The 16,580-nt window shown below is 49.4% G+C and overlaps 1 protein-coding gene across 1 annotated transcript in view; it reads left to right on the forward strand.

Annotated features, from left to right (window-relative positions):
• The window catches only part of ALG9 (ALG9 alpha-1,2-mannosyltransferase), a 30,483-nt gene extending 14,568 nt beyond the window's left edge, over positions 1-15,915 (forward strand). Inside the window, exons 13-15 of the mRNA XM_040534569.1 lie at positions 254-383; positions 6,311-6,441; positions 15,478-15,915. Of these exons, the coding sequence (XP_040390503.1) occupies positions 254-383; positions 6,311-6,441; positions 15,478-15,601 (385 nt within the window). The 3' untranslated portion in view covers positions 15,602-15,915. The remainder of the gene's footprint in view (positions 1-253; positions 384-6,310; positions 6,442-15,477) is intronic.
• Positions 15,916-16,580: the final 665 nt, after the last annotated feature.

Raw genomic sequence — 16,580 nt, forward strand, 5'->3', positions numbered from 1 at the left:
GAGAAGGATTTATGGGAGTAACCTTCAAGACCTCATATGTTTGTCAGCAGCATGTCCAAAACAAACGATGTACAAGTTTGGTGTGAACAGATTGTTGGTCACAAAGTAGTGTAAATCTGCAGGGTGACTGTCCTAGCAGCGCTGTCTGCCCTCAGGAATGAAATACCCTGGGATATGCTTTTGGTTTTCTCCATGCAAACCGTTACTAGCTCCTGCGGTTTCCTGCTGCGCTTTCTGACGCTGTTCTCTGCAGTTGGCAGCTCCAGTTTATCCTGTCGGAGTTCAGGGGCCAGTTACCAAAACCCTTTGCCAAGGGACCAATGGCCACACGGATCATTCCCACTGACATGAACGACCAGAACAAGGAAGAGCCATCTCGATACGTAAGGAGGACATTCCTGTTTCCTTTCCCTTACCTTACTGTACCATTTATATTAATACAGTGCCTAGAACTGTGGTTGGATCTCCCCATTTTGTGTCCCATGTCAGTACCGTTACAGAACAAAAATGGGCTCTCTGCAGCACTTGGAAAGTTCCCTGGTTGTGTGAGTCTGCTTTCTGTTTGTACTTCATCTCTCTTTTTCATCTGAAGAGGTGAAAAAAAAAAAAAGAGAAGTAATATTTCCTAGTTACTGCAGTTTGGGGCTTGTTATAATGTTACTGCGATTACAGGAAAGTGAACTGAATGAGTAGTTTGAAATCCCCAACAGAAGATGTTTGTCACTGAGCAGGGATTGACGCTTCCGTAGTACTTTTCTTTTAAAATATATTCTTCATTTACAACAGAGGAGGAGGAACTTAATTTGGAAATCACGGAAACAATTGCATCGGTGATTTCAATGGGAAGCCATTGATGGATACTGGTGTTACCGACTTGTTACAACTTTTTCTTGCATTATCTAAACAAAAATGGCGCATGCATATGAGTATTTATCAAATTATTGTTAGCTCATTTCTCTGGAATTATTTAGCAGCTTAAATCTTAGTGGTGTGCTAAATATTCTTTGCGGTACAGTAAATATTAGGTATTTAGTTATCCTTCCCTTTTTTGCCTCGAGGGTGAATGAGGGGAACTGCCAGTGTATGCGTGGTCCTTTCTTCATCCTCTCCCCACCTGGAGGAGAGCTGTGCTTTGTCCACCAGAGTCCAGGAAGCGCTCGTGTGCAATGCATCAGGTCTCTGCTTTACCTGAGAGGGTGGATCCTGGCTGAAGACAATGGACGTGCACTTTTTTTTTATTAAGTTTTTCGTATTTTTGGCCTGTTAAGCATTGTACGAGCGCTTGTGATCTCCTCAGAGCAGTGGCTGGAAGGCAGCACTCCAAGACAGGAGCCAACTGTGTGGGTAAAAGCCGAGATCAGCGTGCTGAGTGAAAGCTCTCTTCCTTGGAGCGCCGTTATGTAGTTATTGGAAGTGGGAAGGAGGCGTGTTCCCACCTGAGAGCCGCTGTCTGCCGCAGTGCGTTTCATTTACGAAATCTTCAAATGTGGCGTATTTTTAGCACAGACAGCTGGCTGGCGCAGAGCCTGTGACTAATAGAACAAAACGCACTTTTGTTTCATGGCTGCTCCTTAATGTCACCCGACAATTTTGTTACTTCTCATGCAAGCGAAAGGGCCCGGGACATGTTTAGAAATTGGCTGCTTCATGTGAATTTTAAACAGAGTTTTAAAACTTTTGCTTCTGAGCTGTTAGTACCAGGAAAACAAGATCTTTCCTCAAGTTTAAAGGAGCTTTTAAGGACTGCAGGCATACCCACATTAAGGAAAAAAAAGTGAGTAGGCGCTGGAAAGGACCGTCATAGCAAACAAATACAAACAGCGTGAGTCTGCTGGCCCCTTAAAGGGGAGAAAATGGTTCAAAAGAATCGTCAGAGCCATGGACAGCTTAAAACCGATGAGTGTTTGCAGAAATGAGGCTGGTCTCGGTGTTGCAGCTGTAAGCATCTATTACTGCCCTGCTTGAAAACTGGAGTAAATCGGAGTCTTTCTGTTGCTGTGGGACACGGGGGGTGGGGGGGGAGTCATTTGGCCGCCTTGTTCTTGCAATTCTTCCTTCCTGAATCATGTTGAACAGCACTAAGCTTGTACTTGTGCTACCGGGGAGATGGATCTGTCTCTCAAACTGCTAAGGAGGAGTTTTATTTCTTACAAAGGCATCCAAGCAGGGACAGTAGATTTAGGTTTAACCACTTTAATTTTGCTTCTTTTCCAATTCCTTTGGCCTCTGTTTTGAGCTGCAGGAACCACCTGAAGCTTGGTTGCCTATTTTTTTATTTGAGCGTTTTCAGTAGAACATCTTTGTGCTCAAAACAGTTTAACTTTCCACGGTAAACCGGTCAAGCTCCTGTCTTTGCTCATTGTGCCCAGCTAACTCCTACCCAGACACCAGTGACAGACATGCAGCTGCACAAGTACAGCACAAGGCTGTTCCCTTAGCTCCATCTCTGTATTATGTCGTCCCGTCCTGTACTGTATTCCTCTCGCAGTGGTAGAAAGGAAATCTTTCACCTGTCAGATAATTCCTAAGCATCGGAGGTGCCGGCCCTTTTAAGGGGAGAATGTAGAACGGAAGAAGTGAGATTAATCTTAGTGCTGGAGGCAGCTACTTTTTTCTCCAAGAGATTCTACATAACTTACAGGAAAAACTTGGTTAGTGGTTTGGGAGCCTTTGCTAATGAGCCAGAACCTCTCTCAGGGCCTGGAATGTTCTGATACAGTGCAAGAAGTGGATTCAATATTTTCCTTGGTGTAAGTTTCCCATGGTGTAACTTCATCTGCTGCTCAGTTGTGATGCCACGGAGCCATCTGGTATCCACTTAATTAAATTGTTTTCAGCCTTTAAATTGTAATAATAAACCCCAAAGTTGCTTCAGAAGAGTGAATGCAAGCACGTCTAAGGAAGTTTGCGGAGTGAACAGAAATGTGGGATCCTGAAAGGAAGAGTTTGAGGGAATAAGACAAAATAAGACGTGGTCATCCTGGAGAATGTTTGGTTCATTTCAGCTGCCTGCATTTAAGATAACGAGGCTAGCAGCGGCCTTTGATGTGCATCGTACGGGACCTTATCGGAGTCCTTAGTCTTCCCCTTCCGCCAGCCCGTTGCTCAGACTGTTCGCAGAAGGAATGAATCTGGAGCAGGCTGTCCTTCTACAAACGCCAGTGATGTGGTCTTGCCAGAACTTCCCCATAGCCTGAGCATTGATGATCCTGTGCGTGGGAAAAGGTGAGGTTGCAATCTACGGTCTGTGCAGAGCCCCTGGGGAAGGAACCAAGGCCCAAGAGTTTGTGTAACCAGCTGAGCAATTCTCTGTGCGCTGCTGACAGGATCTGATGGTGATGCCGTATGATGCTGGGACCGTGGAGCCCGTTGTTAGACAATAATTGAGCACAACTTTATTTCTGTTGCTGTCTTCAGGGAAAAACAAAACACAAACAACCTTAGAACCAGTTTACGCTAAGATGCATGATGAAAATTCTTAGCCTAGCAAAAAAATGTATTTACAGGTTGCTCAGTCTCCTGAATTCTCCAGAAAATGAGCGGATTGCTCAGTGAAAGGTGTCCTTGTTTATACCTGGGAGTGGAGAGGAGGCACGTTACACGTGTGCAGCCGTCTTCTTGATGGTGCAGTTGGGAGTTCAAACACAGGCTTGGCAGCAGCAGGGTGTTTGGGAGGAGGCTGGCCGTACCTTTCAGTTGCTTGCCAATTTCCTTGTTGTTTGCTGATCTGATGGGACCGGGATGAGGTGGCACGGAGCCGCCTGGCACTCTGCTATCTCTGTCCCCCTGGCTGCAGGGATTGGTGGCAGCTGGAAACTGAGATACTGCAGTTGAGAACTCGGTGTTTTTCCGAAACGCCCGTGTTAAGTCTTTCATCTCTCCTTTGCATTCCACGGGGATGAAACATCAGCGCAGCTAATGAGACTATTGTTAGGTTGCAATTATTTATTAATCAAAAATTGTGCTCTGTCTTCTGTTGCACGTAACCTCAGGAAAGGCTTTGGTTATGTCTTTTTCAATATCTAAACATACGTGTTTGAGTTCCTTAATGTCTGCCAAATGGAAATATCCAGTTTACTGAAGGACACAACCAGTAATTACTAGGATGTACTGTACTTCACTGGTGCCTTTTCCCAGAAATTTCAAAACACCACTACATTTTAATGTTCGACGCTTAATAATGTACCAGCGGCAGAAGTGGGAGCTGTCAGTCCCCTTTGGCAGTTGGGAGTACTGGCGTGCTGCGAGGAGGGATCGCAGACCAAAAAAAGCATCCAAGGGTTTTCGGTGTTCTCAGTTCGCAGAAAGAAACGTTTGAGAGAGGACGTCCAGATGAATCCGAGTGGAAGTGGAACGAGGGCATAAGTTGCAAGCATCGGTCCTGTCGATTTCTAGTGCCCCTGAGGTCGGCGCTGCAAGCTTTTGCCAGAAAACTCAGCCAGTGCCAGATGTGAGAATGTGTGACCCTTGGCTGACAAAACCTCCTGCCAGCAAAACAGCCGAGTGCAGGGGCAGGAGCTGGTGGGAACGTGCTTTTAGTGGCCAAAAGTCCTTATGCCAGGGAAAGCTCAGCCTTGCTGCTGTGCCTGAGTCTCTGGAGTGCTTGTTTGCTCTTGAAAACGACTTGGGGTGTCACTTGAAGACAGCTAGGTCTTCAAGAGGGAGGATATCAGGCCTTGTTCACACACCTGTCCTGCCCTCTGGATCTTTCATGCAGAGGTTTCTAGACGACGGAGCTTCTTGTTGAGCTGCCTTTTGCGAAGCTTCTTTCACATCTGGTGGTTGTTAAAGGGAAATTTGTCCTGATAGGAGCTCAACTCTTCTCTGTAGCTGAGAGTTGGTGTTCCTCTCAGCAGCTCGCGTGTATGTCTGTAGGGGAAGATGTAGGGGGTGGGGGGAACAGGGCAGGAAGAGTGGGCTGTGAGCTAGGAGGGCCATAGCCCCAAATAAACGAGTAGGGCAGCCTGCTCGTATCCAAGAGCGCTCTTCCCCTGCAGGAGGGAGCAGATTGCACAATGCGAGTCTCCCGAGGACAATGCCCACAGCCCGTTTAACTGCGAGGTCACACACAGCTTGTTGCTGTGATGTTGCTTCCTCGACAACGTTTTCATAACTTGACCGAGCGTTACCAAACACTTCGGTCAGGGCAAAGCAGTTCCTTGCGTCACGGGCAGCTGATAAAGGCATGACTGCACTGATACCGACCGACGAGGTCCAAGAGGCGCAGTGTGACGTTCGTCTCCTGCGGGAGGCACCGAGGGTCACCGCTGCTACGGCCCGCGTTATTCGTGCACCAAGCCCAGCACGACTTGTGCCAGGCAACAGGCTTGCTCTGCCAGAGCTGCTGGCTTTCCACGATTCTGCTCAAGCCCTGCCAGGAGATGACAAGACGAGGACAGCGAGGGTTGTGGAGTTAACTGGTTGTGGAGCTCGCGTGATCAGTTTTTGGGTAGCCCCTACTGGTTTATACGTGCTCTGAGCTAAATGCTCTGGAAATGCGTGCATCTGATTGTAAAAGCACTGGCTGCGTACGACCCAGGAAAGCCATGGGTTAAGGTGTTTGCAGAGGAGCGTGTTGTGTGACTCGTGTTTTGCTGTTCGGTATAGAACGTCGTTAGCGTGCTGCCTCCCGGTTCGCAGTCAGGATAGATGTGACTAACGGAAGACGTTTCAGAGCAGGCCCACAAGAATGATCCCGGGGGTAGGAAACATGACTATAGAAGGAAGAGTGAGCGAAAGAGGGCTGTAGAGCAGACGAGCCGTTTCCAGATAACAGAGCTCAAGAATGTAAAAAGAACTGCAAAAAAACATTTCCTTGTTCATGGTGTAAAACAAGTAGGGACAGGCAAAAACTAAGAAAAGAAAAAATTCAGTTTAGGCATCAGGAAAGCTTTCCAACAATAAAGATAGTGAAGTCTTCTGCCTGGGGACCTTGTGGAGTCGGCATTGTAAGAAGGTTTTAAGAGCTTTTTAGAGAACCACAAGGCAAAATACCGGCAGAATTGGTTCTACCCCCTCAAATTCCCCCCTGTGAGTTGACAGTTGTTCGGTGAGAGTGGTGGTGGTACTTCCTCACACAGGCAGCCCAGGACTTCCCTCCTGTGATCAGGGCAGCAGTGACAGCTTTTATTCCTGCATAAGGGTTTCACTTGAAAGCATTACAAATATTTTACTATGTATCCTGCAAAAAGCCTTTTCCCTGTTGCTAGGAGTACAAACCCCTTGTCATAGATAAGTAACAGCTTGTGTAAATAGGCACAGGCAACCAGAAGCCTACAGGAAATAAACAAGCATCTTTCTCTTTCTGCAGGTTGACATTTCCAAATGCCACTACCTGGTGGACTTGGACACAGCAGCTGAAACCCCGAGGGAGCCGAGGTATTCCTTGAACAAAGAAGAGTGGGTGACCATTGCCTACAAGCCGTTCCTAGATGCTTCCAGGTATGTTTCACATGTTTGAGAAGGAGTGAGAAAGGCTGGCAGATCTGTCAACTAACGTTTTTTGCAATTGTTTGCTTACAACTGTAGAGGAAAGACACATTGCCGAATGCCAGCTTGAAATCCCCTCTCCGGTAGAGGCAGCTTGCTGGTTACAGTGGAACCTTTGTCAAACTTGTACGCAGAGCATTAATTACCTGGGTGGCTTTAGAGTGTTAAGCAAGCTGGGAAGGGCGAGGAGCAAGGATTATTTTCAAAAGGAGTCTTCCCTATGCATTTCTTGCTGATGTAGTGGGTTTGGTTTTGCCTTTTAAAGGAATAAGGTGTAGGCCATCTCCTCGCAGCGGACCTGTGAATCTGCTGTTGTTTCAGCCAAATTCGATAGGCAGGTGTAAGAGTCTTTGCGACTGCCTTACAAGATGTGTGAAAGCTGGCAGGCAGGAGGCAGACTCAGTGAGCGAGAAGTCATCGAGGTCTTTTGACATCAGAGAACTCCTGTAAGAGCCCTCTGTCAGAATGCAGTTCTTCGTTAGTTCTGCTGCTCACTGGGTAAGTCGTGCGTTTGGAGAATTTCTGTGAGAAGCAGAGGTTGAAATCCCTGTCCTCCAGGCTGGCGGGGTGGGATCCGGTTTGTCCAGCTGGGGCTGTTTTTAATACATCCCTACAGAGACAAACCCTCAGCTGTAAGGGATGTTATTTAGTCGCTTCAAGCTTGGGTCATGGAGCTGTCATAGCAGGACAGAGAGCTTCACTGGAAAAGTCTCTCTAAAAAAAACAAACAACCCGACAAAAATTAACGCAGGGTTCAGTGCCCTCCTGTTTTCTCTGCGAGACCTTTATGACTTCCTCCTAACGGGGCCCTCCAGGGAGGGGGGGCTGGTGAAAGCAGTCGGACAGAGGAGTGATAATACGCTTTTCCCAGGGGTTGCTCTGATGTTGCCAGCTTGCCGACGCAAACAAGTTCCCTTGGCATGGTTTTCCATGAACTCTGCTTGCCCAGAGACCTGCTGTTGTGGTAGAGCAGGGCTTGAGGGAGAACGGGATGGCCGGTGACACTTAATGAGGCAAAAGAGGCAGCTGCGCAAGAGGATCGCAGAAGGCTCCTTTCGCAGAGCCTCTCCCCCTGCGTGTCTGAAGCTACGTTCACTTCTGCTTCGAAGCCGTGTTCTGATGCTTTCAAGGCTGGTTTATCTTGCTGTCCTCTGCCCAACAGCTGAACCTTGATTGTTTGGACCCGATTCCAAGTCCTTTGAAGTCGGTCAGAGGCGCTGAATCAGTTCCAAATGGGTCAACCATGGGAATGTAATTTGCTGGAGGGGCTTTCAGAGGTACTAGGCTGCCATGCCAGCCTGCCTAATGAAAGCTAAGTGAATTATTCTGCTGCGGCTGTACACCTCGGAGGTTTCTCCAGGATGTCCTGCGTCTTCCGTGGCTCCTTTCCACTATTGCTCATTTTTCCTGTACTTAGCTGGTGTTTGTTAGAGAAGCAGTTGGTCTGTCTCATGGGGCGTTTTGGGTTATTGCACCACATCTCCTTCAGCTCCCACCCGTAGCCTCTGAGCTTTTGATGAAAGCTCACGATATATAAATCATCGCTCTCTTTCTGAATCTGTTTCGTAGCCCATTAGAGGCTGTGTCCTGCTGAACACAACCCAGCGTCTTTCTGGAAGCAGCAGGACGCTGCATCTGCTGCTTTCGCTGGGAGTTGTCTGCCTTGCCACAGGAGGAACGCAGGCATTTCAAACCTTCTGCTGTCGCCAGGATTTTTTGTTCATCTCTAACTTAGCTGGGGGTGTTTCCTGTCAGGCGCTTGTGCATCTGATACTGTCTCAGTCCTGACCCTTCTCCAGCCTGCAATGCTGCCCTGAGTGCAGAGAATTACCCTAGAGAAACGCATAGCTCAGCACTGAACTGAGCCCTTGTCGCTCTTCGCTGCTGCACTGCTGTTTCCATGTGAGCTGCTCTATGAAAAAAATTCTTTTCTTCTTCTTTTCCCTCCTCTTCTTGTTAGGGAAAATGGGTAGGATTAAAGAATTCCCCTGTTTACAGCCCAATCAGCACCTTGCCAGGCACAAACATCTGGCTGGCTGCTCAGGAACCGTCTGAGCACGGAGGTGGGGGTGTTGCAGCCCTGTGCTTCTAGGGAGAGATGCTGTCCAAGGGCTTCCTGCTGGACTCAGGCTGGGAACTTGTTCCCAAGCTAAGCAGTAAAAATCTCTCTAATCGCTTGATGTATGATTCTGGGGTTTAGACCATCTAAATGGAACCCAGGTTTCCCCAAGCTGCGTGCGTTCTGCTGGCTAAGCAGCTCGGCAAGCCTGCAGCCAACCTCTGGTGACCCGCTCAGTGTGGGGAAGCGGATGTGTGTGTGTGATCCTTCGTGTCTGCTCGAGAACGGAGACAGCACGTGGCTGTCACCACTGCAAGTAAGGGCTTGGCTCGTAGCAAAACGAGAATCTCACCGTGGAGCAGCAGCTCGGTGTGAGGAGCTGGAGACAGAGATCCTGAAACTGCTGGTGGTGCTAACAACGAGCTGAAAGAGCAGAACAGCGGGGATGGGGAAAGGGCGCAGCGTGCTCCCTGGGTAAGCGGTCACCAGGAGCTCAGAACCAAGGAAGGGGTCATCGGGGTGGTGGGGAGCGAAGGGCATCTCTCCGGCTGCTGCGACCTCCTAAAAAAGCTGCAGCCGCATCGCTGGGTGGCTGGAACAGACGAGGCTTTGCAGAGCAAGTTCCAAGAGGAGATGAGGCAGGTAGGTCCTGCTGGTGCCTCCTGCCGGCCTCCTCCTTTTCTGTTCTTTTGCCGCGTGGAAATCCTCCGTGCTGCTCCTTATCAACACCTCGCAGCTGGAGGAGAGGGGAGCGGTGGAGGAGGCCAGGTTGCCATAGCAGCGGGTCTGATTTCCGTCCCTGCTGCCAGTACCTCCCGGGCTCCCGCAGCTCAGCTCCCAGCCATGCGCTCTCTGCCTTCAGCAGGCCTCCAGCGGTCGGCAGGTGGGGCGGCTCCAGCGGGCGGGGGCGAGAAGGGCACGGGCTCGCCCGGGGACATCGCTGCCGCGGAGGGACGAGAGAACCGGCAGCGTGTCCCCTGCCTTGTCACCCTGCTCGTCTGGCACGTTTCCTCTTCCTCCCGAGGAAGAACAAGCAGCCAGGACCCGTGGCCTGTCTGGCAGGGCAGATGCTTAGCGGTGTGCCCGGCTCACCAAGATAACTCCTGGAGCAATGAAGGGCAGAAGGAAGGAGCACAGGAAGGTCTAACCCGCCCTCTTTTCACGCAGTGCGTTGCTTAAGGGCATCCCGTTTAAAATCGGGTACTATAGACAAGGTCGAGGCATCTTTTGCCAGCCATCCCTAACAGCGTGACCGAGGGAAGTTTCAGAAAGGCTCTTTTGGATTGCCAGCTTGGGAATCTTTCTGACATACATTTTTCAGTTCCTACTGGAAATTTGGCCTGTGGAAAAAAGCTAAGGTGAATGTGTGAGTAAGGGGCTCAGCTGGAGCCTGGTGCTCCTGGGACTGTGGCCAGGACTCTCAGACCCTCCCTGTACCGCAGTTCCCCAGCTGGACCAAAAGTTTGTTAGCCCCAGCAGCTGACACTGAGCCTGAGGAGCTTCAGTTTGATAACAGCAGTGGCAGGTAAATACCTTGGCGTTGTTTTGCATCCCAGTATTGGAATTTTGCTGCAGTGTTCTTGCAAAGATTTCCCACGGCAAATGTTCATAATGGGTCTGCCCAGCTCCTTGCGCTGAGTGCGTCACAGCGCTTCTAAAATAAGGCAGCGTTGTTTGCTTTGCTTTTCTTTCCCCGAATGGGATTGAATTGGAACTTGCATAAAATAACGGGGCTCAGGCAGTTCCCGCAGGGGGAAATGGTACAAGTCGTGCCGTAGATGGGCAGCTGGCAGATGAGCTAGTGACAACGACAGATCTGCCTGGCGGTTGGGTGAGGTGCAGGGGCCTGCCTCACCCTGCAGAGCCAGGTGTTAGCTGCTGTGCTTTTGGTGAGGTTGGAAATCTTCCTCGGTACGGCAAGTGCTCCTGGTACCTCTTTGGGGCTGCAGCTGTTCCCCTTGCTGCGGCTCAGCCCTTCCTCTGCTTGCTGCTGTCCTTAGCTCGGTCTGCGGAGTACCAGGCACTGCAGAGCTCAGAGGGAAGAGGCTGAGAGTTGCCACTCTGTCCAACTGGAGGGCTCTCTGAGGGCATCAGTGATAACCCTGAGGCTGTGTCAGGGCTGCAACAAGTACTTCCATAATCCAGAAAGTTACTAGTAAGCCTGATGGCAGGGAAGGTATGGAAATCCCAGCAAAACCCCTTTGGTGTTCTTGTTGGGGTAGCGCATCGAAGTAGTGCTGCCTCGTAGACTTGAGGAATCGATCGGTCTGGGTAGCTTGGCTGAAGGAGAGCAGCAGTAACGCGGTCGTAACCACGGGTTAGGTGCCGGAAACTGGTGAGCCGAAAGGATCCCCGAGCTGGTGGGGCTGTGGGGAGAGCTCTTCACAGGGCCTGCCGCACAGCTCCGGGGGTAGAGCGAGTGAGTGAAGATGGCTCAGGAGCTGCCTGTGAGGATCCCGGCTGCTCGCGTTTCTGAGCATGTGCCTACCCCCTGCCTCCTCCCGCGCCAGCTCAGCGGAATGACGCGTGTCTTAAATCCGGCACCTGCTTCCACACAATGATTTGGAAGTGCCCCCTGCTACCTATGAAGTAAGTGTAAAAGCGCTATGAAAACGCAGCTTTTTTTAATAAAAGGGAGGAGAGAAGAGAAGTGTCGCTTTGAACCGAGCTGGGGGGGGGGAGCAGCGAGAGTAGATTTCAGGTCTGCAGCTCAGCGGCTGCGGAGCAAGGAGCGTTTAAACAAAACAAACAAAAAAATCAACCCCAAACCCTATAGCCCTTGTTCTTTGAAAATAAATGACCCTAGCAGCTCAATTCACTCCTGCTGAACTGGAGGCTTCTGGGACTCGCTGCGAGTCTCACATTGACGTCAGCAAGTGCAAATGTAAATCTCAGCTGGCTCTGATAAATGGTGCTGCTAATTGAATTAGAGAGCCCTCCAAGCCACCAGCTAATTATGCTCCTCAGGAAGCTGCTTTGTCCAGGTCCATTTAATTCTATATTGGCTGAGCACTCCAAATCTGGCACAGAAAAGGGGAAATATATTACAGCTCCCTGCTGAGGAGCACATATTTTCCAGCTCTTTAGGCTGAGCCGTCTGCTTGCTCCAAACTCTTGTGTTCTCACCCTTGGGTTTTCCATCATAAAAAAAAAAAAAAAAAGAAAAGTAAATTCTCAGCGCAAGATTAATGATTCAGTCACCTTGTGCTAGAATGTCGTTACCCTGGTTTGATAGGAGACTGTCTCATTCCCTTTAACGGTGCTTTCCCCCTCGTTACATGAAATGGCTTCCCTGCTTTTGTTTTCTAAGCAGCTAGGTCGCTTGTTAGGTGCACAATTGGTACAAAATTTACCACCTAGAGGAAGTACAAATGTTAATGGGTTCTCAGAGAGCTTTGATCATGAACTTCCTGCGTATGCCCATAGCCAGAAGGCACTAGGGCATGCCTTTGTGGCACGGGTTCAACTTTCTCCTGCCTATTCTTTCTGCCATTCCCTTCTCTTCTTCCTTGTCAAGTTTCTTCCTAAATTATTTGGGGTGAGAAGCTCAGGGTATGAGACGTTCTTCCTCTGCAGTTGGGAAGAAGCCCCAGCACCATTACATGTTTAAAACTGCTTCCATTCCTCATCAGCCTTTGAGTTTGGGAGGGGTGACACGATCACCTTCACCCAGTCCTTGCATCCTTTCCAGACGAGCATCCCCTGGTGTCAGAGCAGAACTGTCGAGGTAGGTTTGCCTGAAGTCCAGCAGGCAGCTCACAGAAACCTGCTCAGCACTAAATACCTCCGTGGTTCCGGTTCCGCCGGGCCCACTGCGTGCTGTGCACCTCTGTCCTACCTGGAGACTGCTCTGGGTGATGCGGCAGCTGTTTCCCTAGAAACAAACAAACAAAAAAAAACCCAATCCTGCCATGTTTCAGCCGGAACTGGGGGGAATTTGCCCGCTGCCTGGCTCTGGGCTGGAGCCCGCCCTGGGAGAGCCTTGCAGCAGTGTTCCAGGAGTGAGCGCACCTTGGAGCGATCACGGACTTCATCTTGCTACCAACGTGTTGCCGTGAGCTCGGTGCTGATTAAGGCTCCAGGCTCACGGTCTCTGGGGGACAAATTTAGAAGCAAATGCAAATGGAATATTATATATATTCACCGGCGTCTGTCATCCCAGCCCCTTCCATGTGCCATCTGCTGGCTAAGGTTGCTGAGCCTGATGAAGGGAGGTGACGGGAGGTAAAGGTTCCCTGCCTGACTTGAAAGCTGTCTCATGGCTTCGTGAGTGCTGGTGCCTCCGCTGCCCGGGACCCTCTCGCTGGAAGCAAGGCTGCCAGGGCTCGGCGACTCTGTAGGTCCCAGCAGCAGAGAGCCCGGCCTCGTGCTTGTGTCCCGAGTCTCTTTTTGGTGACGAAGTTGCTGCTTAACGAACACCAAGGCTGAGCTTAGCACTGCGGGGCAGGTATGTTGGGGCTACCATAGAACATCCCGAGTTGGAAGGGACCCATAAGGATCATCGAGTCCAGCTCCTGGCACCACACAGGTCTACCCAAAAATTCCGACCGTGTGACTGAGTGCACAGGCCAAACGCTTCTTAAACTCCGACAGGCTTGGTGCAGTGACGACTTCCCTGGGGAGCCTGTTCACAGTTACTGAATTTTAGCCCAAGCACAAACTCTGAGCTCCGAGAAATCGTGCTAGTTTTTTTCCCCCTTCCTTGTAAGGTAGCAGCAAGCTGATTTTCTTCCTTATTTTTCATTTTCCCTGTTACAAACAGCATCCCAAGCATCACGCACCTGGTTGCCTCTTTTTCTTTGCTAAGGGAATTGAAGCGAAACCCCCCCATTCACAGAGAGCAGCAGTGGAGGGTTGTCAGGCTCAGAGGAGGAGATGCCAGAACAAGTCCGGCAATGATGGTCGTGAGCCACAAGAGCTGGAGCAAGAAATGCAAGCGCTCATTTTCAAAGGGACGTCTTTGCTTTTAGCGACTGGAGGGAGGGCTGACCTCCAATTTCCAGGCATGAGGAAACGACAGCTGCAAAAAATGTTCCTTGTTCAGAATGCACTGAAATTACCATCTTCTGCCTAGTTATTTACCACTGAGAGATTGTTTTGAACATGTTCTCAATTCTAGCACCTCAGGAATGCAGAGAGCTCCCATATGTAGTAATCCTTTTATTTTGGAACTTTGCTGGGTGCATTCCAATGTGAAGAACAAAAAGCTCAGTGACGGTATTTAGACCCCTCACAAAGTGAAGCAATCACTATCCTATATCCCAAAGTACCAGCTGAGGGTTTGGCAAAACCAGGCTTCCAGAGGATCCTGGATGGTGAAAGGAGGCAGACTCTTACAGGTAGAGGTGGGACTTGGGAATTTTGGGAATTCAGAGTTCCTGGGCCTCTCTGCAGGTAGACAGTACTTTCTGCCTCCGTTTCCCCTCTCCAGCATGGGACAGACGCTGCTCCCTCTGTCGCTTTGTCTAGAGAAGGAACGCTTCAACGGAATAGTGCCTGGTGCTTGTATGGCACCTCATGTAACAGGACCCTGGTACTAGGTGGTGCTGTGCCAGTGCAAGGAGATAGTGCCAGGCTTCTGGATGGTTTTTTAACAGGAGATCAGGAGCTGCGTGTTCTCAGATGCCTTACAGTAAGGATGTCCTAGGACCCTGGGAGCCTCCTGGGAGATGTAGTTCACAGGGGCAGTTCCTGCCATTGTTTTTTAGACTGCATTTTTGACAGAAATCCAGTGCTGCCTCACAATAAGCAGAAAAAAACACAATTCATCTTTCTTCTGAAAGATTGACTTGAATTGCGAGTCCAGAGCCTTGGCTGTGTGACCAGCAAAGCTGTGAGAATTACAGTGACCGGCGAGTCTGGGTCTGCATCCCATCCCTGACCACTTGGCGTGCTGCAAATCAGATCTGAGTGCTGCTGCTGCTGCTTTTGCAAGCTTTATGTAGATGGAGTTAGACGTGACCTATCGAGCCTTAGCAGACATACCAACAAGTTGACCTCAAGGAGATAAGGAGATAAGCTTGAATGCCGAGGAAGGAAGACTCTGTCCAGCCATGATTTCAAGACGTTGCTCAAAAGTTTAAATCTTGCAGGGTTTGGTGTTGCTGATGGAGGAAATCGGATTGCTTTTGCGCTTCACATTTAAGCCTGGCTTTTACTAGTACTTTGCTCAGTAAAAGAATGCGTGCATTTAAAATGTACTCACCTAGCACAGCTCCGGCAATTCCCAATCAAACAAAAGGTCCTAATTTGATACAGCCATTAAGCCCACCTGCTTGAGTACCCCATTGGCCCCGTTGTTGCAAAGTGCTGCGAGATGCCAGCTCCCAGCACAAGCAGGGCGCGGAGCGAAGGCTGGCAGCAAAATGCCTCGTAGGCTTTAAGGCAGTCCGTCCCCATTAATTCAATACCCTCAGCAGAAGGTCAGCACAAGAGCAAAACTCCAGCGTCCCAGTACCCGTCAGTGGCTGCCTGCCCTTCAGGCTCGAGCGGAGGAGTAGGTGACCAGCAGGGTTGGATAGAAAAGAGATGCCAGGAGGTAAATGCAGCTGTCGTTCAACTTTGTGACGTGCCCTGAGGAATGGGAGCCTGCCTATCTGTAGGATACCAAAGGCCCACGGGGCTGCACTGTCTGCTCTTTGATAATTACAACACCTTCCCCACCTCCCTCCTCCTTGATCCCACTGGAGTGGATAGCGGGCAGGCTGAAGAACGGAGGTGATTCCCGCTGGTGATTCTGTCACAAACCAGCTTTGGTCCCCCCCAACAAGAAGAAAACGGGACTGGGCTCTGTATGCTTGTACCCTTGACGTCCCTTGCATCACTGAGTCACCAAGCCAGATCTTCTGCAAAGCCTCTTTTGTATCGGTTTGAACGTGTTGGCTGATGAGCACTTTAAGGATGATTTCTTTTTTCCTTTCTGGTTTCAGGTCCTCAAAGCTGCTGCGCGCATTCTACATTCCTCTCCTCTCGGAAGGGTACACACGGTATGCAAACTACACTATCCTGAAATCCCGGAGGTCGAAGCAAACGAGGAAAAAAATGGGAGGCTAGGAGCACACCTGGGTAACAAAACCAAAAGCATGTGCTGACACTCTTGGACAGCTACCTAAGCATTCTTCAGTTCCTTTTCTGAAAGATTGCGCTTGTAAGATTCACTAATAAAGATTTCCCACGAAGTGATTTTGCTCTGCAGGCTTCCAGCTGTAAGGAGGGTACATCATCTGCTTTCAGTTCTCAGTGTCAGGTCTCTGCTCTGCCTACACAGAACGGTTTAGAACCAGTCTGAAAATCCAGCAGCCACCTACGAGCGTATTAGCTGTGCTGCTCCCTGTGTTATTATCTGTTACACCAGAGAAGAGAAAAATGGAAAATAAAAAGGAATGACAGGATGAGGTTCTGCTCCGGGTTGCAATCTGGCATTGGGAAAATCCGGTTCTGCTCCCTCTGTCTCTCTGGTCCGTGGCTGTTTAAGTGCTGTTCTGCTCGCTTTCTCCTAGGGATTTTTTTCAGACAGCAGATCTTATTTTTATTGTTAATATTTTTGGAACAAAAAGGAAGGAAGAAAACACTTGAAAGACACTTAACTGTGAAATGCACTGAAACTTGAGGAATGAAGTAGTCTGTGCTGTGGAGAAACAGCCTGAAGTTGCTCTGTCCAGGGGATCTTTTCAAGAAAAAACTTGTGCTTTTGGGGAAAAAAGCCAGCACAAACTCGTGAATTGAGCTAATTTTCTGTTTTAATGGGACTGGGGTGTTTTTGTTACATTTGACAATATGAAACACAGTGTGTTTGTTTGTTATTTATCATTTTTTTAAAGATACCTCTAACATGCTTTCAGTTCTACAGTACAGCATCTTAAAATTTCTGGGAACAGGCAGAGAAGAGAAGAAAGTTGGGTTTTATTTTTTGCAATCCTGTTTCCTAAAGCTACCAAGTAGTGCGCGTGTTTGTTCCATTGGTCCACTATGCTTCAGATTGTATGTAATTACATCTCCATTTTAAAAACATGCAGTGTAACAAGCTGAATGG

The sequence above is a fragment of the Cygnus olor genome, chromosome 22 (genome assembly GCF_009769625.2).
Source record: "Cygnus olor isolate bCygOlo1 chromosome 22, bCygOlo1.pri.v2, whole genome shotgun sequence".
Taxonomy (NCBI): domain Eukaryota; kingdom Metazoa; phylum Chordata; class Aves; order Anseriformes; family Anatidae; genus Cygnus; species Cygnus olor.